At 49.1% G+C, this 22135-nt stretch overlaps 1 protein-coding gene across 6 annotated transcripts in view; it reads right to left on the bottom strand.

The window, feature by feature from the left end:
• Positions 1 to 22135, bottom strand: part of NTRK3 (neurotrophic receptor tyrosine kinase 3) — a 206220-nt gene that overhangs the window by 152768 nt on the left and 31317 nt on the right. For all 6 annotated transcript variants that reach the window (XR_005702949.2, XM_058422338.1, XM_058422339.1 and 3 more), the window contains 3 exons: positions 20091 to 20165; positions 18597 to 18668; positions 259 to 327 (listed from right to left, as the gene is read on the bottom strand). Coding sequence is in view for 5 of the 6 variants with exons in the window: in XM_058422338.1 (XP_058278321.1) it covers positions 259 to 327; positions 18597 to 18668; positions 20091 to 20165 (216 nt within the window). In the remaining variant the exon portion in view is untranslated. The remainder of the gene's footprint in view (positions 1 to 258; positions 328 to 18596; positions 18669 to 20090; positions 20166 to 22135) is intronic.

Genomic DNA, 22135 nt, shown 5'->3' with positions numbered 1-22135 from the left:
CCCAGAGTTAGTCAACCATTTACTACTCCAAGCATGACTTGTTCATCATCCTGATGTTAATTAGCCAGCTGCTGTGAAGTTAAAAGAGAAGGAGTTCTGCTCTGGTGCTCCCATACCAAGGAAAGCCTCACAAGGATGTTGCTGCCCACTGGAGTTTTAGGTAATTATTCATTGGCTTCAAAATAGTTCTGTTTGGAAATCGTTCCTCCTCTCAGCCTCCTGTCTTTTCCCAGGAGATACCCCCAGGGTGGGACTTACAGTTCAAAGAGTCGCAGTGTCTGGAAGAGTTGCCATGACAGAGTGGTGAGCCGGTTCCCGGAGAGGTCTCTGAAAATTAAGGGGAAAAAAAAAAAAAGTAGTCACTGTAAATAATTCTTCTTGCACATGGCCCTACCACCTCCACAGAGCTCATCGTCCTCCTTGATGGGGAGGCTGTCAAGCAGTTTAGAACTCAGGTTCAGATTTCATAATGAGAGATTTTAATGAGGACAAACCCAAATGAAAGTTTCTCATCTTTTTTTTTTTTTTTTTTTTCTTTTTTTTTAAAGGCGAAAAATGATTTATACCCTGCTGCAATGTAAGGAATTAAAAAAAAAAAAAAAAATCCAATGTCTGATTCTTACCCATGAATCTGGAGCTCAACCAACTATAAGCAAAAAGAACAAGTCTAATTTCAGAACTTGAGCAGAAATTAAGTACAAACCTCGCGTTAAAAATAGTAACAGCCAGGTTCAAATGACAGCACAATGATTACCCAAGGTGTTCTCATGTGATCTGCAGTAGCTGTGCGTTCCAGGTGTCCCGGAATGGCTGTGTGCTGCTCGCACCCAGGGGTACCACTGCTACAGCAGCCAACAGCTCCCCATCCCTCTCTCCATCTGCCCAAACTTGCAAAAACATAAATCTCATCTACCTGGGAGAACTTTGCAACCCAGCAGACATCTTCTCTTTAGCTGAAAGCCAGAGAGGATGAAAGAATGTAAAAGGAGCTGAATTAATAGAAACAAGAGGAAGAAATGTGTCTGGAGCAGGGTGAGCAGAAGGAGAAAAGCCCCCGGTTCCTAACAGCACAAAAAGATGGTAATGAAACACTTTCTGTTCTGGCCAGCCCTCCCAGGGACACCTGGCCAGCCTCAGAGCCACCAATCTGTGACCAGCCCATGGGGTGAGTGAGCATAGGTGCAGGTGATCACAAGCCCTGGGAGAACCCCAAGTGCCCAGTCTCTTTGTTGTCCTCCAGAACACACAGGAGGTGCTGCCTCACATCCTTCACCAAATCCATCCCTGCTGTGAGCCACAGGCAGGCAGGGCAGCCCCTCTGCCTCAGCCTGGCCCTCCGGGAAGAGCATTGAAGAGCCAGAGGCATGAATCCCCTGAGGTTCACTCAGCTCTGGGCTGGCCAAAGGGGAGGTATGACCCAAGGCAGTCCAGCTGTGCAGGCTCAGCCCCCAAACCCTGTTTTATTTTCAATTAGGTGCTAAAACCAAGAGAGCAAACCCCTGAATCCTGCTGGCACAGGTCGGATGCACGAGGAATTGGGATGACAGATTCATTTCTTCCCTTACACTGAGCTTCAGCAAGAGGAAAGCAATTCTGTTCCTGTCCCACCTGCATAGAACTCTGTAATTAGGAGTGGGGAAGCTGCTCACACAGCAAAGCATTGTCCCAAAGACTCTCCACAAGCCTGGCAGAAGAACAAGCCCAAACACAAGGATGGCACAGTGCTGCCTTTTTTAAATTCTGGCTCTGCTTCACATCAGACTATCCCGCTGTGGGAACCACAGCAAACCACAGGTACCTCATTTCACATGACTATGATCCCACCATTCCCACGTCTGTAGACAAACTCCTTCCAGCCTCTGAAAAGGTGGCAAAAATGGCAGGTAAAGCTAAGCAGGGGGGAAGAAAAATATTACAAGACTCCCTCCTTTATCCACCCCAGAGCACTGAGCACCTGGAAATTCTGCAAAGACAGATGAAAAGTGGGAGGGGAAGGAGCAACTCACTGTTACTGAAAAGTGAGACAGTAAACTCCCTCCCCCAGCCCAGGGAGAAGGAGGAAGCGTAAAGGGGATGCATGAGAGACAGCAAGATGTGGGAGAGAGGCAGAAATGCAGAGGAGGGAGTGAATCTCGCTGGAATGTCCTTTCTCAAAGGTCATGTTTTGCTACATTAGGCAGAAATGTCAAGAGAAAATTGGATTCTGAAAGAGAAGAGAAAAAACAACAGGCTTTCCACGCAAATAAGGGAATCAAAAATAGCATGATCGTGTTATTACAATTTAGGACACAGAGAGATGGAGAAAAGATACATCCTCACTAATGCAAGGGGCTTTGCCAGGCAGATGTGCTCCGCTTCTCATCCCCCACAGTGCCTGGAAAACAACTCCTATCACCTCCTCCCTGCCCCAGACAATAACCCACAGCAAGCATTTGGGAGAGAGGAGATGGGTCTTCCCTTGCACACATCTGGCAGGAGACTCTGTTCCCAAAGGGCAAAGCCGGTGTTTGATCTGACCTGACCATCAACTCCTGCAGGGCTGGTCAGGGGCACACACACCCACGGCTCCGTCTCAGATCAGCCCGGGCACACACAGGGAGGAACATGTCTGTCACTGGAAACAGACACCTTGGGTACTTCAAAACGTCACAAAGGTCCTTCCTCAGGCTCAGAGACACACCTCAGCACAGAGACCGAAAGGAGCTGCACACAAACACACATTAAAAACACACCATTTCGGTCACCAAAGCCCCAAAGGTCAGAGATGCCAGGACTGGGATTCCACACACGAAAGGATACAGCTACTGACTTGTGCTGCAGAAGACAGAGCTCCTTCAGAGAAACTGCACTGCACAGCAGTGATTTCTCCCCTGAGCAGATCCATCCCACATGAGGGATGGGAGAGGTTTCCTGGGGAAGGGAGCATGTGATCCTGTAATTAGAGATGGAATCACAGTGCATGCACACCAGGAGATTAACTTATGGCTCCACAGGTGAGGATCTGAGCTCCAGCACTTTGTAACTTCTGTTTGATGCTTGCAAGGTCCCCCCAGTCACAAACCTCAGCTGCACACACCAAGCTTCCCAGTGTTCTGTGCAGCATAAATGGGGAGGGTTGGGGAAAATCAAGGCACCCCCATCCAGAACCAGTCCTCTCACAGCTCCAAATCAAGGCCCCTCAAAGGCCCATTCTGCCTTCCTGCAGTATTTCCACCTCCAAATCCCTGTTACTGGAATGACAAGAAGCCCCATCCTCCTATGCTGTGGTGGGGCAGTGCCAGCTCTCTCCTTCCCATTTCCTTCTCTCTCCCAGCTGGCTGAATCACACTACTCTTGCTCTCCAACCACTCCCAAATATTTCTCAGGGTCAATTTCCTTATCCATGCCCAAATTTTCTATGATCTTCCCTACTTTTACACCCTTCCACACCAACAGCAATGTCCCAAGAAGAGCTGCTACTCCTCTCCTTTACCCATTCCTGAACATCCCTTGCAAAACTTCTCCCCTCCAACTGGACCAAGAGCCATTCTGCTGACCCAAGGTGTCCCTGAGCAAAACCAAAAGCAAGCAAAATCTGCCCTCAGACAAGATTTGTTTCCCTCCACGAAAAGAGGGTGCAAATGTTCTGTAACAGCAGCATCACCAGCATTTTCCAGCTTGAGCAAAAGAGCTTTTTCCCCACCTCCCTTCTAACCACCTCAAACAATTTGAGAAAGCTCTTATGTGAAACTAGAAAGAAATAATAAAAAATAGAATCAGCCAGGAGCAGACACCCAACACAGAAAACTTCAGCCTGAGCAATTAAAATTTGGCAGAATTATAGGAAGGTGGAAGCAGTCCCATAGCAGTGTGCCAGACAACCTTTATAACAGCCTATGCATCAGCTCCACCTGTAACAAAATACAACACATGACACATCAAGGAAATGCAGGCAGAGGGAAGCGAAATGCCTTCCCTGCATATTTCTCAGCAAGAACAAGAGCCTGTTTCTCCCAGGACAGATCTGCCACCAGCATTCCTGGAGCATATTCAAACTTCTTCTTTGCCATGGGACATTTTCTCCATCACTCACAAGATGCTCTTTTCCATGGAGACAGTCTCTAGAAGTAGCTGCCAGGGTGCTTTTCTGCCTCCAAAAGGAGTTGAGGAGGGAGAGGAGGTTGGAGAGAGCTCACCTGGACCAGGTCCAAGGCAGAGCCACCCAACCCTCCCCTGGCTCAGGCTCAACACCACTCCCCAATCCTCCTGCTCTAGAACCATGCTCCCAAGGATCCTACTCCTATCCCCACCAGCCCTCTCCAACAGCACCTCACTGCACACCTCAAGGGCAGGCTGTCACCTCTGAGTGACAGCCAAACCCCAGTTCCTGCTCTCTCCCTCCATCTTCCTATGTTTCAGGAGGGGACACGTCGTGTCCCACACACTCTCCCACAGCTCCCACAGGCACTGCCAGGACCTTGCTGGTGATCGACAGGGAGGGGAGGTGACCTTTGCCACGTCGTCACAGCATGAGTGACAGATGGGGCCAGGGAGTGCCCCATGGAGTCCTGAATGAGATCCTGGGGTTAAAAAAGGGATGGGTGAGCGTGGAACAAAGAGGAGTCCAGATCTGTGCAGACCAGAACAAGCTTTTTTTTCTTTTCCCTTAATTACCCAGCAGCCAAAAGTGTTTCCACTATTAAAGCCATTTTTACTCAGCTAAATTAAGCCAGTTGCCTCATTAATGACACCAACAAGCAGGAGCCCCTGTAATTAAACTGTAAGTTATTTTATGCAGTTCAGCTCAAGGCAATGGCAGAAACGCTGCTGCTGGGGAGGGACCCTGTGCACCTGTCCCTCCTCCACGCAGCTCCATCCTCCACTTGCCCTTGTTTCCAAGCTGACACATTTATTTCTGCATGGGAGAAGTTTTTCACACGTTTTAATAACATGGTGCCACTATGAAAATCCTGACTGGGAGGGATTAACTTCCCAGAGCAGCTGGGGCTGAGGGAGCACGAGCAAGTGCCTGGCAGAAACACAAGGAGAGATCCTCTGCTGTGGTCCCCAGTGCTGGATATGCTGGTGGTACTGCATGTGACTCCCTTGATATTTGGGCACAACAGGTGCTGCTTCCCATCCTCTCACAGCTCATTGCAGCCTCTAGATAGGTGTTACAGGAGAGGAGAATGTCCTGGGTGGCCACAGGAGAGGAGAACGTCACAGCCTCACATGCTGCTGTAGGGGCAGCTCCGTTCAAGTATCGCATCTGGAGCACGTAAGCTGTTAAGCTTTGGGTTTGAACCAGAGAAATGATGGGAAGTCACTTGGGGGCTTGCTTATCCCTGCCAGATAACTCCAATGACCTCTAAAAGCAATGTTACCCTCCCTATCACCCTCCCTGCCTTCCCTGTTCCCCTCCCTCCTCTTCCTGTTTAGTAAGCATCTTTGCTCATTAAGGGAAAAAATGTACTGTCCTCCCTTAATGAATGTGCTAAAATTACCCCAACAAGTCCCAGAAGCTGTGGCAGGACAGGCCTCCCCACAAATCAGGCTCTGCAAATATTAGACTCGATTGGAATCTCCAATAGCTCAGCCCCAAGTCCCAGCAGGACGCGCTTGAGACAGCCTGGAAAAGGACTGGGCACTGCCAAGTGCGTGCAAGCCCGGAAAGCAGAGTGAGCAGAACAGGATGTGCCATTAAACTGGTCAGCCTGAGATTTCATTGCTGCCAGGAGTTCTTCTGGATTTGCTCCCTGTTCAGGCTCAGCACCAGGACACACATATTGGTGCTGTGGAGGAGTGAGACCGTTAGCAGAGGTCCTCAGCCATGGTCTGGCATTGCCTACAGCACAGTCCTGCTCCTCAAGCAACACCCCAGCAACCCTCAGGGCTTTTCTGATCCCAAACACAGCAGAACCAAAAAGTCTCCGAGGTTCAATCTTCCTTTGTGCACTTGGGCAGCAAAGTTATACCCTTTCTCTTGTCCACAGGTTCTGTCCTGTACCTTGTAAAGCAAGTGTCACAAAGCACGTGCCATGGCATAATCATCTCATTCCCCACAAACTATTTCTCATTCTAAGGCCAGAATCTGCAATAATTTCCCAAACTCAGAGCATCCTTCACCAGAGAGGAGAGAGGGACCATCATGGGTACATGCAAGAAGAGACCCTGCCATTCCACATGCACACCCTGGTCCTGGAGGTGTGCTACTGGAGGAAGAAACCACCAATCCCTCTGTATTTCTCAGCTGCAGGACCCTGATTTTCAAATTCACACTGAAACAGGGCTGAGGGAGGTGGAAGGGGCTGGTCTCCTGCATTGTTCTTTAAACAACAGCATTAAAAAACAAAAGCTGCAGAGCAAGTGTGGAGGCATTAGGGCAGCACACCTCTGTCACAGGGCTCCCACAGCCAGTGCCAGCAGCACGTCTGCCCCACGCCTCTCCTTCGAGTGCCTCTGCAGTGCAGCAGCCTTGTCCTGCTGCTGCCTTCAACCCAGCCCAGCCTTTATTTCAAAGGCCATCTCCGACCCCATGACACTTCCACACCCTCCAAGTCATCTCTTCTGAGGCATCTCCCAGCTGCACAAAGCTTTGTTCAGAGTTTATTGCTGCTCAGAATTTCGGTTCAGCACATGGTACAGATGGGAAGGCGTCACCAGATGTGGGTCACACTGTCCCCTGTGCTCCGAGGCAGATCAGATGCAGGGATCTGGCCCTCTGCACTACACTCATCTTGCCCTTGTTATGCGCAGTTTCCACTGCTCTTCTCCAAAGACATCTGGACTCTCAGAGGGCTTGAGGAAAGGTTAAAAGCTGGGTCAGCTCTGCAGTTGCTTTCCCTTTGCCTGCCAGCTTCCCTGAAGGGCAGAGTCCAACAACAGCCACAGAACAGGCCAGCTTCTGCTCAAAGAAAAGAAAAACCAACTTGTAATAGGCAAGAGCCTTCCCCCATAGCTGCCCTCCTGCAGCCAAGAGGTCCTCAGGACTGCATTGCCCCCACCTCATCTCTTCTGTCCCAAACTGCAGAAATTCTAATCCATTAGACCAAAATATTACACTACACCGGGCTTTCCTCCTGCTTTGCCATGCAGAAGTAACACTGGAGATGCGTGCCGGCTGAGGACAAGGGTTGCCAGCTGCCAGGTCCAGCAAGGGGCTGGGTTTATCCAACCCTGTTTGCTTCAAACTGCATTGTTCTTCAAGCTGGGAACAGAGAAGGGCTGGGGAATGCCTCCTGCTCACAGGTTTCCAGTGAACCCAGAGCCAACCTCGTCTCTCTGTGTGACAGAAGAGCTCAGAGCCGAGGCAAGGGACAGCTTGAGGAGATGACATGGGAAGGAAGGTGATGCCCACAGGGCATTTCCCAGCATCTCTGAGTACGGGATAATTTGACTTGGATAATATTGGTGGTTTTTTCCAGCCTTTAGGATTCTATGAACATCCCTGAAGCAAGAGGGACAGGTGCTCATCAGAGGCACCACACAGCTGGGAGGTCACTCCAAATGCCCAGGCAGACACTGGGAGAGCTGGACAAGATCCACACAAGAGCCCCGATGTCAGTTCATCAAGCACAGATGTAATGGACAGGTTCTGGTTCTCCCTCTTCCTCCTGAACAAGGACTGTGATCTCAGCTGTTAGAGGGCTCTTACATCAAATTTATATTAAAAAAAAAAAATCAAATATCCCCACCTACTTGAATGCCCAGAAATCAATGAACCTTGAATAACCTCGAGGGGTTTAGCAAAGAGAAAACTAACAGCTGGGCCTGAGCCCCAGTTTTCCTGACTTGGGGAGGAATGCCAGAGGCAGGGATGCACTGGGGTGGTACCAAGAGCTCTGCGAGGCCTCTGAAGAAAGGAAGGCGTATAAATACAAATTTATATATATATATATATCCAGCAATAGCAAAACAACAGGGCATACGGCACACTAAGCTCTCGGCAGACTCTGCTAAATGGTTTCCAATTAATTAACTGATTACATGATAGAACAGAAGGGGATTCAAGTGAGTGCTGTTGACCTTTAAGAATAATTAATATCATCAGGATAGCAAAACTCATCCAAGAAAAATAATTAGGAAGATTCTAATATTGCCTCCAAAGCCACATGGAAATGGGTGAGGAAGGTTCTGGTTAATTCAGAGGCACAGTTCCCACGTATTTCCTAGCAAACCCATTTCTCCCTTACACTTGCTTCCACCTGCAGGTCTCCCACACACACGTGCTTCTCCCCTGCCCCAGTCAATCCTCCCTCTCCTCTCCAGATCCATTTTCCTGTCACTTTTTTTACATCCCTTCCCCCCTTCCACTCTCCATTTCTTCTCCAAAGACTCCTTTCTCCAGTCCCTTATTGTAACCTTCTCTCCAGCCTGGCCCCTGTCTCTGCCACAGGCTCATCCCATCCTCTGCTCCTCCCTGGCCAGCCCAGAGTTCCACTCTCTGCCTTCCTGAACCTCAGGAAGAAGCCCTCCACAGGACATCAATCCACTTTTTATCTCCAGTCAGCACTGGCATCTTCATAGGCTGACAGAAGGCAAGCACTTCATGTCATCCCGAAAAAGCCCTTCCCTGCTTTTCCTCAGCAGTCAAATCCATCAGAGAGGCTGGTTGGGAAGCAGATGTAAGAGATGCACAGCAACAGGAGGAAGATGGGAAACTTGTGAATCCCATTGCACCTCACCAAGCACATGAATGCTCCCACCTCACAATAATTTCCTTGCTTCTCCTTTCCCAGTTTGCTTGGCCCCAATGTCATGTGTGGGAGAGGGGTTGAAAAGCCATTTAGCCAAGCAGGAACTGTAGTGCTGAGCTCCTCAGGGAAGGTAGCCTGACCACACTGGGAGCGAGGTTATGTGAGCAGCCAACATTTCTTGTGAGGGAAGTGTAAAAAAAACCAACCCTGGAATGAAACCCACCTTTGCAGCGAATAAATAAATTTCCTCTGCTGCTTATTATCATTAAAACTTCTGTGGCTTGACACTTCACTAAATTATAGATAAAAGGAAAAATGGTCTTCCTGGGCTCAGAAAAGCAGGCTGCTGCCAGATCCCTGTGTTTACAGCAGCTAATGAAAAGAAAGCCTGCCATTAGCCTGCAGCACTCGCACCACCTCGGCAGGGAACAGAGCTGCCTGCACCCCCAGCACTGGGAGCAGCAGCTGGGCACCAGGAGGCCCCAGAGCTGGGGACAGGCAGGGGCAGTGGGCCAGCACGGGGAGGTGCACACGTGGGGAACAGAAGGGCCCATGCCATCAGCCAGCAGAGATGGCAGCTGCCACCTCCCCTGCTGTGCGGAGCCTCCTGGCCGCAGCAGGAGGTGAGGCTGACATGCTCCAGCTACGCCTCATCAAATGACAAGGAAAACACTCAGCCTGGGAGACAGACAGTGCCAAGCAGGACCTGCCTCCCCGCAGGCTGCTGCCTCCCCCCGCTGTCCGTGGGGTGGGCATGGGGAGCAGGGAGACAGCAAGTGCCTGGGACACACCTGAGCATGGGCACAGGAGCACCTCTGCCCAAAAACCTGTTTGCAGCACCTGAGCACACAGGGGGGAATCGTGCTCTGAGAAGAGACCTGCTTGCAGCCACCCCTGAGCCGTGGCATGACGTGCCTCCAGACAGCCCAAGGCACGCTTGGATGGGGGGGACAGGGACCTGGTGGTGACTTAATCCAGCCAGAGCCCAGTGAAGCCTGCTTGCTACACTCCACACTTACAATAAATCCAACAGCAGAAACGCTTTGCCTTTGACAGTTAACTGTCAAAATAAACAGGAATGTCTGCACACAAAAGTTACATTCTACCCATTCTTCTCAGTACATTATGTAGTTTTAAAAAAGTATCTTTTTCTGGTCACTGTGAGGAATATTTTCAAATGAAAAGACTAATCACCACAAAGCATTGAGTGTTTCAGAGTGCAGCGGGCATTCCTTCATTATTCTGAGACAGCAAATTACCCACAATTATCAACACGCACAACTGGATACAGCAAACATTTAGCCAAAGCCCGTGGATTGTGGTTGCAGTGAGGTTGGATGGCAGATGTCCTAGAGAACTACTCATGTAAGAAACCCCCAGACAGCAGCCGGGTAGTGGTGCTGCGAAACAAATCCATTCAGGCTGCAGAGCACAGTCAGTGCCAGGAATCACTGCAGCTCAGGAAGTTCGTACTCACAGAATCTCAAAGAGGTTTGGGATGGAAGGGACCTTGGAGATCACATCGTTCTAAACCCCCTGCCACGGGCAGGACACCTTCCACCAGGTCAGGTTGCTCAGAGACCCGTCCAGCCCGGCCTTGAACGTTTTCAGGGATATTGCAGGTATTGCAGCTGTCAAGCAGGCAGCTGGGCAGGCTGGCTGCACAGCAGGAGAGATGGAAGAAAAAAGGCACTGCTGGCACTGAAACCAGCCTGGGCACCTCACAGGCAAACTCCCACCCGTGCCTTGAGGCAGCTTGCAGCTGCAGCCAGGAGAGCACAGGCACCACGAGAGCCAGGCTGGGGCTGGAAGGTGGAAGAGCTTGTTCCAAGAGAAGGGCAGAGGAGGCAGGGAGAAAACCGCAGGCTGGGCTGGGAGGGCAGGGGAGCCGGGAGGTTTCGGTGCAGTCGTGGGGCTGGGTCAAAGGCCAAGGCTGCTTCAGGAGATGAGGACGAGAGCAGGAGGGCAGGAGGAGCCGCGGCCCTGTCCGTGGTGCTGAAGAGCGGCCCCGCGGGGAGCAGGGCACCGGGCACCGCCACAGCTCCCTGGGAAGCGGACTCGAAATGCCCGAGCGTGGCTACAGGCATGCTGGAGGACAGCAGGCATGAAACACGGCCATCCTCAGGCAGTAGCACGGCTAAAGACATGGCCACCCACAGCTCCCCGGGGACACACGCCTCTGGCTCTCACTGCGACCCCCTAAACACCCCACAGACCCTTGCATCCGACACAACTCACAACTCATCCCTTCCCAAATACAAATAAGGGGAGGGGTTGGTGGAAAACTCCACCCTTTGACCAGCGCTCTAATAAAATTTTATTATTCCAATAAAACTCACAACTGCCTAACTTATGACATTTAAATTCCTACCTTGTCACACGCCATCATGAATTAATGTCCCATCATTCATGCCCTGACGTATCTTATTGCTCAAATACCATATGATTTTAATGTTTCTATTTTTCTGCCCTGGTGCTTATTGCCAGTATATCAAAAAGGGAAAACCAGCCCTGTAATCATACTGTTAGTAAACCAGGATCATGGAAAGAAAAATCCCAGGACAGATAACTTCTGTCACTTAACTTCCCCTTATCAGCCATGACTGTTCATTCCCCCAGCAGCTTTCATGAAGGTTTCCATGTCCTCAGATGCTCCCTCCCAGGGAGGGTTCCTCTTCCCTCTGCAGCCCCTCTCACAGTGGCACGGGCAGGTAAGAAATGCTTTGCAGCACAGGGTTTGGGGAAGGAAGCAAGAGGCACAGAGAAGTCAGAAGTTCTTTCTGGAGTCCCTCCATGCTGCAGTGACCTCAGAAGCCTAGAAACAAGATCCATTCTTTGTCATGCCCGAATCTCCAGAAATCAGCTCATTCTGTGCTAGTGGTGGGCTCAGAAATGTGATGAGGTTTAACCAAGGTACAACTATGTGTCATCCTCAGGATCACATCCAAGAGGAATGTTGCGCCTCTCCTTGAAGGGGGAGCTCACCACAAGACATCCATGAAGCCATTGTTGCACAGCAAAGACTAGGCCAGAGGCTGACTGCCCCAAACCCACCAACTTGTCCACAGCTCATGTTTTACTCCAATCTTGTAATAAAATAAAAAACAAACAACAAAACCACAAAAAATACTCTCAACCAACCAAACAACAACAACAACAACAAAAAAAAAAAAATACAAAAACCAACACACAATAAACCTCATGTAATTATAGGAACAGCTTAATTTTAAACATTCCCAGCATTGTCATCAGACTTTTTTAAAGAGTGGATGGGAAAAAACAGGACCTTTTCAAAAAACCACAGATGTCCATTTCCTATGTCAGTCAAAAGACAATTGATCAAATTTCAGAAATGGAAATAACTCTCACAAAGTAACTAAAAAGATCATCTCAACATTTCAAAGGAAGGAATGAGAGACAACCCTACAGTAAAATCCTGAGAGGCCAGGTACCAGAGTGGTAGACATTACATAAGAATCCGAGTATGCAAAATTTATTTGTGACAGAATTATTGTAACTCATCTTACATTGCAACAGCATCCCACAGCTCAAGGCCGTGTTTCATTAGAAATCATGCAAGGCATTATGTCTTAAATAGATCAAATAAAAGCAGATAAAATAAATGTTATTCCAGGTTTTAAGATGGGGAACTGAAGCAGGACAAATCTTGGCACAAGGCATGAAGTGCTTGAGTTGGAAACTCTCTCTCAGTCACAAACTCACTGCTCCTCCTTCTATCACAGCACAATAAACCCTCTCCACAGCCAAGCAAGGCAGCCTGCCTTCAGGAATCAGTTACCCAGCCCTCTGAATGCAGGTCAAATTCTTTCAACCCAGCCTGAAGGGAAGCTACAGTCCTGCAGGGAACTGCTCTCTCTTCTGGCCTTGCGCACAATGGCTGGTGAAACGCAGAACCTATCTCTGCCACCGCAGCGAAAGGAACGTCTGCAGTTAACTCCTTATCAGTCACCTGTGGCAATAAACTGGGAATAAACATGCCATCAAACCCCTGCTGCCAATTAGCATATCAGCAAAGACCTGCGCTACACTGGCATCCAGGGGACAAAGCAGATGGGGAGCAGAACAGGAAAGTTTATGGAAGCAGAGATGTTACAGCTGTTTATTTTAGTGGCTGTGCTATAGGCATGCCCAGAATTTTATAGGGCTGGAGACATATGGGGGAAAATGCCTCCCTAAGTCAATCGCAGCAGAGTGATCTGATCTTGGAAGGGGCTGGAGCAGGAACATCCTCAGAGTACAAATGGGGATCAAAAGGTACTCAAGCCACTGCCTGCTTAGAGATAGTAAAGCAATATTCAACTAATAGGACTTAAAGGCTGTTTAAATCTTCCTCATACTTCTTATTTTGCCTATATTCATGGAGAAACTTAACTCTTATTTAGGAAATGTAAAACAAAACACATTAAACTATCAAGAAGGTGGTTTGGGTAAATGTATCTTACTCCACCTTCCCAGTGAACCAGGAGCTCCCACACTGTCATACACAGTGTCCAGCTGATCCACGCACCCTCGTGAGGCTGCATGGGTTCAGGAGCATGGGTGGAAAATCAAGACCAATCGAAACACAACACTTTGGGTTAGGAGGATGCTGACAGGATGCATGGTATGACAGCAGTGCAGCGGTGAAAGGACAAAGCAGGAAGGACCCATAGGGAAGGAGGCAGAAAACGAATAGGACATCCAGAGTCAAGTGAAGGGTTGCAGGCAGGCACAGGTCCTAGAGCTGGTTATAGAATGGAGCAAGATAGAGAAAGTTTAACCCTGATTCATACCTAAGAATGGCTCTTTCAGAGCAAGACAACAGATTATTAACCACTGAGCAGGGGAAAGTGTCCCTCAAGGCATGACTGAGAGGAAAATGTTCCACTTGCAATAATTCAGCATCTGATACTTTGTTTCTTTATTTATTTAGTGTAAGATCTCAGTCAAGCTCCCAGACACACAGAGCAAAGAAAGTGAAGCTTGCCAGCCTTGCAGAGGGTTGCCTGCAGCCCTCTGAAAAGCCTCAGTTTCTGGAGTGCTTAGAGTCCTGTCCTGACAACACTGAACAGGGCAGAGGTAACTCACCAACTTCATGCTACCTCAAACTCCTTAATTTTCAGGAGATGAAGCCTTGTGTTTTTCCTATCTAAACCTAAACCTGTAACATGACGCTGGGAATCCCCATGTCAGAGCCAAACTACATTCTATACCAAGGTACCCATTCATCTGACACTACACAACTGCCTTGAACCAAACCACAACACTGAAGACAACCCCATCCTCAGAGGACACTACAAAGGACAGTCTTGGAAACTCCAGATTAATCACAGATCAAATTTGCCCGTGAAAAGAAGCCCATGGATCACCCAGCTCAGTTTTCAACAGGCAAAGCAAGTGCCTGCAGCATTCCTGCCAGCACCTTCTAGTTATTTCCCAATCTTCATTTTGAGGAGGAAGAGACCAACATGATCAAATGGATAAAAACCCCTGTGAGGCTGGTCATCTGACCACACCACGCTCAAAAAAAACAATTACACACAGCATGAACCAGCCCACAGTCTCCTTCTGTAAGACCTTTGGGTGAAGACCGAAAGGGAAAGCTTCATCTTCAACCCTGTCTTCACTCTGGCAGGCAGCGCTGAAAGAGTGCTCTTTGATAGAAGCTGTGCCTGGTCTGGCCCACAAACTAATTTAGAGCATGTATAAACCTCCAGAAGACAGTTTAAGAAGAGCCTCTGATGCAGACAGAAATGGCAATTATTAATTTTCTAAATAGAAATCTGACTACTTAAGCCTTATTTAAAAGCATGTCTGTCTCTGTAATTATACAGCCTTAATTTGTTTTCTTTACTACACAATAAATAAGGTGTGCACAATTACCCTCTGCAAATACAAGGCAGTACCTCCTGACTGGCTGGTTGAGTACACAACCGCCCAGGAAAACATTCAGAGGGAATCACAGTACCTGCTCCCAGGAAAGGGTGACTCAGGCACTGCAAACATCATCTTGTATGGCTGCAGGCACAGTCTGCTGGGACCCTGCTCTCCTACATGACAGCTCTACTGTCCCACAGCCAGGGAAGGTCCTGTCCTCCCCGCTGTGCACCAGTTCCTTGTGCACTGTGAAGCTGAATTCTCCAGTGGACTTCCCAGTGCCTAATGAGGAACATGTTAATGCTGAGTTCTTCTCCACCAGGCACTACAACAACTTCTCTTTCCTCTGCCTCTGCCTAGTTTCATGATATGTGTAGGAAGCTGATAAACTCCTGACTCATAACCCCCTATCAAGTTCAAATAAATTGGCCAAAGGTTTCCAGTATCATTAGGAGGGCAGAGACAGCGAGAGCATGCAAGGCTCTTTCCTCACTAAGCTGTGCTGAGCACAGCAACACAGAAAATATGTATTAAGATGGTTTCTATTTCTCAAAGTTAGGAACCATACCATCCTAGTGTTTCCTTGTACAGCCTCAAGCCAAAGACCGAGGTTTTCTGTCACAAACATTTCCTCTGTTCAGCTGCATCACCTGCTAACACCAACATCCAGAAACCTTGGCTACAAAGGCTCAGTGTTCCACAGCCTAAATCTGTTTGTCCTCACATCCAGTGCATGAAATTGTCCAGGACCACCCCTGTAATAGCCAAAGGTCTGTCAAACATACACAGAAATTGGACCAGGAACCTACCAATGCAACTTCTCCCAGTGAGATGATCTCAGGTAAGGGTACAAAACACTGGAAGATATCTAGTTTAGATCAGATACACATCCACCTGTAGTTAGCACCCAGCCAGTATGGTTTTTTAGGACTAAACTGTCTCAGCCCAACCACCAGCAGAAGATATAGATTTATGTTGCAAAATCTACTGTTATGTTTTGGTTTGCATTTGTGGCAGTGATAAGCTTCACATCAGACAGATGATCAGACAGACCATAGAGCCCTAATTGTCCTCATTCAAGGAGAAGGAAGAGGAAACCAAAGCTATTTCCAGATTCACACCTCTGTCTCACAGTCACCCACCACTCCTCCACTGATTACATCAACCTCAAGCCCCTTGCACTTAATACAGCTAATTTCAAATCTTAAAGGACAGGAATGAATCTGCCAGGCTGCACTTTAGAGCACTCCAAGATCCACCACTTGAGCAACTGAATGCTGAAAATCCCCTTCATGGGTTTCCCACCTTTCCTCCCTGACTCTGTGATGGGGAAGAGAGAAAAAAAAAACAAGCCAAGCTTCACCCAAACCCTTGCAAACCTGAGCTCCTGCAGTCAGAGCTGGGATAAATGATCTGCTTGTGATTGCACAGCTGGGGTCTGAAGACAAGCGCGTGCACAGAGGAAGGGCCAGAAATAGATGTTACTGGGAGAAGGCAGAGCTATTGGGCCCATCTGAGAGGAGGAAACCTTCCTGAAAGGCACTGGGAAACAACTCAGTTCAACAGGAAGTTTTGATTTAACCCAGGCTGAGAAGGGAGGCGTGTGTGGGGTGGAAATAAGCTTTTGAGACCTCAGAATTTGTACACAAGCTTCAAGTGAAAAACTGCTCATACCCAGCTTGTAACACTTGTAAAAGTCCAGCCTAGGCCCCCCACCACCCTGTGCCAACCCTCCCTGGCAGTGAAGCCACTCTGCCACTTATTAGGCGCTTTGGTCATCTTATCGATTCAGATCCACCAGCGACCATCCAAACAGCCACCAAAGCAGAAAGAAAACCAAAGTGGCAGTGAAAATGCACAGCAGCAACTCAACAAGCCTTAAGCACCTTCCCATGGTCCCAGCCCTGCCCACAGCCCCACCACGAGAGGATTGGGACAGTATCCTTCACTCCCATCTTCTACTGTACCTGGCTACAGCAACCCAAGGTGTACAGCAGAGCGACATTTCCATTAATCCTTTTATCCCTGGCTCCTATGTGCAGAGGCTGCAGAAAATGTCAGCCCTTTGAGCAGAGCTCCCAGGGAGGCAGAGCAGGCAAGGAGGCACCTTGAAGTGCTGGCAGAGTGCTGAGGCTGTGGAGGGGATCCCAGGTGGCACCAGGCACCTGCCAGGCTGTGCAGAGCCTCGGGAGCCACCCGGCCTGCGAGGGAGCTGTGGCATCGTGGTCTGAGAGCCTTTGGGAAGCAGCAGGGAGTCACCAGCCCTGCAAGCACTTCCATCCTGGACTGTCCAGCATCCCCCACGGGAGCATCCACACTGCCAAGTCCCAGGAACAGCATCAAAACCCACTGGCAAACACCAAGCAAATAATATACTTACTCGCCTCGAGCTCCAAAAGGCAAGGAAAGAAAGATGTTAAGAACATGATCAATCTTACAGGGCCCAAGCAGTAAACAAACACATATTTCATCACCACGTACCAATCCTAACTCTTGACAGAAGATGGATGTGGGGTTTTTTCCACTCACAAAAGTAATTCCAAAAGACAAAAACAAACACTTCGGGGAAAAGCAGCGACAATTGCCTGTGTACACATTAATGGCACATTCAGCCTCAAAGCAAGCATACGTGGCCTTCTAAACTCCTGCGACATCCAAACTAATTTCATCAGGAATCAAAAGTTATTCATTTTATCTGCTAGATACATAAACAGCAACTGCACAATTGACAAACAACCCTCAAAAAAAAAAAAAAAATCAATTGAGAGCGGTTCAGAAAGAACGCTTCTCAGGAACAAACAACTACAGAAAACAAAACCCAAATGCTAGAAATCAAAATAACAAAGAGCAGAAATCAGGAATATCCCAGTGGTCAGCCCTAACGAGGGTCTATTATGAAAATATGCAATTTAAGCTCAAAAAGGCTCAGTTCGTGTTCACAATGCCCTCAACTATTCATGCCCTTTGGTACTGCAGATCTTCTATTTAGCAAGTACTTTACTGTCACTTAGCAACTGTAAATGGTTTTCCGAAAAGGAAGCTTTTGGGGTTTTTCAGTTCACATCATCTCTGAGCAGACATCAAAAGACAAATCTATCCTGCTCCGCAGGTCGCATCCATCTCCTTGCCCCGGGAACAAGTCTGTATTGATGGCCCAATGCGCCCACACACTCAAACGGATGCACTTTTTCACCGGAAAAGCCACTAGCGCTGCTTTCCCGAAAGCAGGGATAAACACAGCCTCCCATTCAGCCCATCAGCTAGTGCCCGAGGTCAGGGCCTCTCACCAAACCCTTCTCACCTTTCATATCTAAAGCGGAGCAGAGAGGGCTTTGATCTTGGACACAGTGACTTGGACAAATTATTTCCATGGAACACCTTGCGCAGTAGCCTGAAATTCAGGCTTTGCTTTATCACCTTGGGAAAAGTAAATACACATCCAGAAAAGAAACCGGTGCCCTCGGCCTCAAGGATGTGGAAATTCCCGGTGACTCTCACTCTCGAGCTAACCATGCCCCGGCAGCTGGACACTTGTGCGATGTCCCGGGATAACAGGGCTCCAACCTCTCCGGCACAAAACATCCTTACCCCTCGCCCGCTGCAGACACCGGTTTAAGAAGGCCATAAATAGCAGAGCTGGCAGTCCCGTGACCCAGGATTTGTGTCAGAAAAGCAGCCTTTGGTTAAACACTAATGAGCGGGGCAGGCTCTGGCTGTGCGCTGGGGCGGCCCCAAGCCCCGCAGGAAGGGAAATGTGCGGCAGCCACCGGGCTGGTAATGATGCTCGTTAGAGCGGCCATCAAAGCCAGGGCAGTTATTAGGAACCCAAACCCCGCAGCTTCCCAGCAGGAGCTCTCCCCATCCTGCACTGCAGCCCATTCCACTTCCCTGTGCATTCTGCTCTTCCATCTCCTGGCCTTTCCCACCTCTGCTTCTTTCCCCATCAGCATTCCCCTTTCCTCTCCTTGCTGTCCCCCACAGGCACTTTGGGGATCCACCTTGGGAACCACATTTCCACAGGGAGAAGAGGTAAAAGGCACTTACATGTAGTGCAGGTGGGGGTTCTTGGCAAAGGCTCGTGGCTGGATGTTTCGTAGTCCTGAGTTCCTGATTGTCCTGCGGAGAGATGGAGAAGGGCAGCGATGGAGTCAAAGCACACAACTTCTCTAAAGCCCTGCTCAGCACACGAGGCGTGCTGGGAGCCCGTGCTTCTGCCCATCCCGTTCCCAGAGGAGTATCTGTCCCCAGGCAGCCTCGACGAGTAAAGAGGAATTCAGGCTTTTCATCTCCATGTGACGAGGTAGCACGGCACAGGCTCGGTGCAGAGCGGCTGCAGGGCGAGGCTCTGCTCCCACATCCACCAAGGCCTGCTGGGGGGGCACAGACCACCTCCAGCTCCTCTGCTCCCCCTCCATCTCCACAAGCAGCACTGCACAGCAAAACTAACCACAAGCAAAGTCATCTCCCATCTTCAGACCCAAGAGGAAACTCTGCTGCTGCAGCTCTGATAAGGAAAAGTATTTTCTGTAGGGAACTCTGGATTCTGAAGGGAGAAGAATCCTTTTCACAGGCTACTTTGGAAAAGCAATATCGGTACTATGACCAGGATTTGTCAATACTCCGAAATACATGGTGTGTGTTGGGGATGATCCTTTGCAGGGCCAGGAGTTCAACTTGATGATCTTTGTAGGTCCCCTCCAGCTCAGCATGTTCTGTGATTCTGTAAATATCTGCTGTCTCTGCTGCTTTGTTAGGTGATGAGAGAACAACAGCCAGCCTGCTTACAAGGGTTTTGTGTGTTAAAAGCACAGCTTGCTGGAATTTGGTTACTGAGTGCTCAGCCCCATACAGCTCCTCCAGCCCACATGGGAGCTGTACTTAATGTAAATCTCCCAGTGAAACACGGTATTAGAGTCTCTGATTAGCCCTGAGCAACACTCTGCATCACATACATCCAGGGCACTCACAGATCCAGAGGATGTAGGAGGGGGAATTAAGAGACTGGGTGGCATTCTTGCTTGGCCAGGCTTCCCAAGCGTATGCAAAGTCCCTCCAATCCCACGGACCTCCGTTTCCCCTCCATGACGCACAAAACTGACCTCTCTCCATGCTCAGAGAGCCGTGCAGGGAGATGCAATTCCCTTATTACACAGCACCACCATGATGGTAACTGCTCTGAATGAGGACCAACAGCCCAGCAATGAAGGATTTGTGGAGACAGTTGGAATTTTACATTGTGGGGCTGGAATGAGTCAGAGCAGCACATAAGCCCAGAATCAGAACAGCAGGGGAGAGGAGAGGTCAGGGCTGATGTGTGCTGACAGAGCTGTCAGGAGCTAGCAATCCTCCTCCTCACAGACCCAGCCAAGACCAAAAAGCATTTCATCTCCATTTTGTGGCCTTCCATAGCAAAACACAGTAGATCCAGCAGCTTAAACTGGCAGCATGGAGGCTGCAGAGGGAAGGAAGCCGTGGCTCTGCTGGAAGGAAGGGGCTGCCCAGGTTCATTCCCCTCCCCAATGCACAGGACATACTCACAGCCTCTGGAGTCCCGTGTACAGCTCCATGTCAACGGCATTCAGTGTCTGTAAGTTCTTCCAGTTCTCTATGTGTCTGTGGAGAAGAAGGAAAGGCTCAGCTGTGGCACAACCAGATGGTGGCTGAGCCCATGCCAGGGACAGCACACAGAGGGAGGATGTCATACCCTACCACCCAGCCCCATTCTGTCTTCACAGCATTTTGGAAAAGTCAAATAGCCTGGGTTTACCCACAGTTTCAAGCACAGAATTTGCAACCAAGCCATTGAATATCCTCGCCCAAGTCATTGCCCCTCACTGCACACATGGGTGAACAAAGACACCATTGAAACGGGTCATGCAAAAAGAATGAAAACAAATAAAACCTCTCAACAAAAACTTGGGGCCTAAATGGAAAAATATATTTATCCAGTCTCTAACTGGGATGGATAAACAGGGTCCTAGTCTCTGCTGGCTGGAAGCGCTGCTGGCAGTAGAGCACCAGGCTTAGTTTGGAAACATTGCCTTTATTACAAATTCCTCAGTCGCCTGGGGCAGTCTGGCAGGTATGTTATAGAGAACAAAAACAGAAATAGATCTGTCACTGCAGGATCATTTTCAGTAAATATTAGAGGCGGGGGAAGGTGACAGATCAGCAGCCCCAGAGAACAGGGTCCCCTGTTATCAGCAGCACAGGAGTGATGCTGGCAGCAGCGTGGCTGCCAGGCTGTGGCCACAGGCCTCTGCCAAGAGGCTGCAGAGCTGTGTGAAGGGAGTTCAGGCCTCATCTCCCAGGCAGTCTTTGGCCAGTTCTGGCTTTCTCCCAGATTAAACTCAGACACCCTCCCACCAGAAACACAAACACTTTCAGAGGGTGTTTTCTGAGAAGCAGGTGGAGATGGTCCTCTCTGAAAGTCAACTGAGAGGGGGAAAAACATCTGGCAGGTCCCCTCAGACAACATGTGAAAGAAGCCCAACTTTGAAGTCTCTGAACACATGCACCCAAGCTCACATCTGCCTTGATGCAATAGCTGGCTTCAGACTTGACCCTGGAGAGGGGAAATATCTCCATGTGATGATGGGTTGGAGTGATGAGAAAACACTCACAACTATCCTATGATTCTAGGCAAGAAGGTTGCAGGACCTCACATGGTGGTCCAGAGGGTGAACAAGCAGAAGAGGGATCTAAGACCACTTACAGAGCTGTCACAGGGGCCACGAGTTCTTCCTCCAGCATTTGCTACGCCTTGTGCTTGCACAAGAGCAGATGAATTACCATGAGGGAAGTACATGGACCTACTTGAGCCACACCCCAAATAACATTCAGCTCGAAAAAGTAAACCACAAAGCCTGGACTAAATCTCCTTATATTTCTCTGCTCTTATCAGGCAGATCCAAGTAAAGCAGAGACCCAAAAGAGTCACCTCTGCTTTCCACATGTTCCATAATTTGTCTGCATGCCCAGAGGGGTTATTCTAAGGACACAGCACAAGCTCCCAAGTGCTGCTGCATGACAGGATAAGTCACAGTTCATCCCCAATGCCCTGCTCATCAGCTCAGCTCGCCTGCGTCCCAGAATGAGAAACAGGACATTATTACAGCCACTTCATGTTCCCTGCCGATGTCTACGGCCCCTGCAAACATTTCCAGAACAAAACACAGACTGGGAGGAGTCAGTCAGGAGATCCAAGAGCTCAGTGAAACCCTTTGGAGTCAAGGCAGGGCTGCCAGCTCAGGCCCTGGGCCATGAGATTGCAGGACTGAGCAAGGCCAGAAACACAGGTTGAAAATATTTCCCATCTGCAACTCCTACATAGCAAAGCGAGGGTCCTCCAAGAGAAAGAAAGAACAGGGGAAAGAGGAATGGGATGATGTTGGTTTACCACCGGGGCAAGCTAAAGCTACAGTATCCAAGCAATGACCTTCAGGGAGGGATGGAATAGTCCCAAGCCAGGAGTTACGGAGCAACCACAGCTGGGAAGGAGGCGGCGGCCAGATTGGCTCTTGTTTTATTGATTGTGTTTGCTAAAAAAAGTCAAGGTTATTTTTGACCTGACACTCAAATTC

Source organism: Hirundo rustica, chromosome 13 (genome assembly GCF_015227805.2).
Source record: "Hirundo rustica isolate bHirRus1 chromosome 13, bHirRus1.pri.v3, whole genome shotgun sequence".
In the NCBI taxonomy this organism is placed as follows: Eukaryota; Metazoa; Chordata; class Aves; order Passeriformes; family Hirundinidae; genus Hirundo; species Hirundo rustica.
The sequence above is the reverse complement of the archived record's forward strand: the minus strand, read 5'-3'. Positions and strand labels throughout refer to the sequence as shown.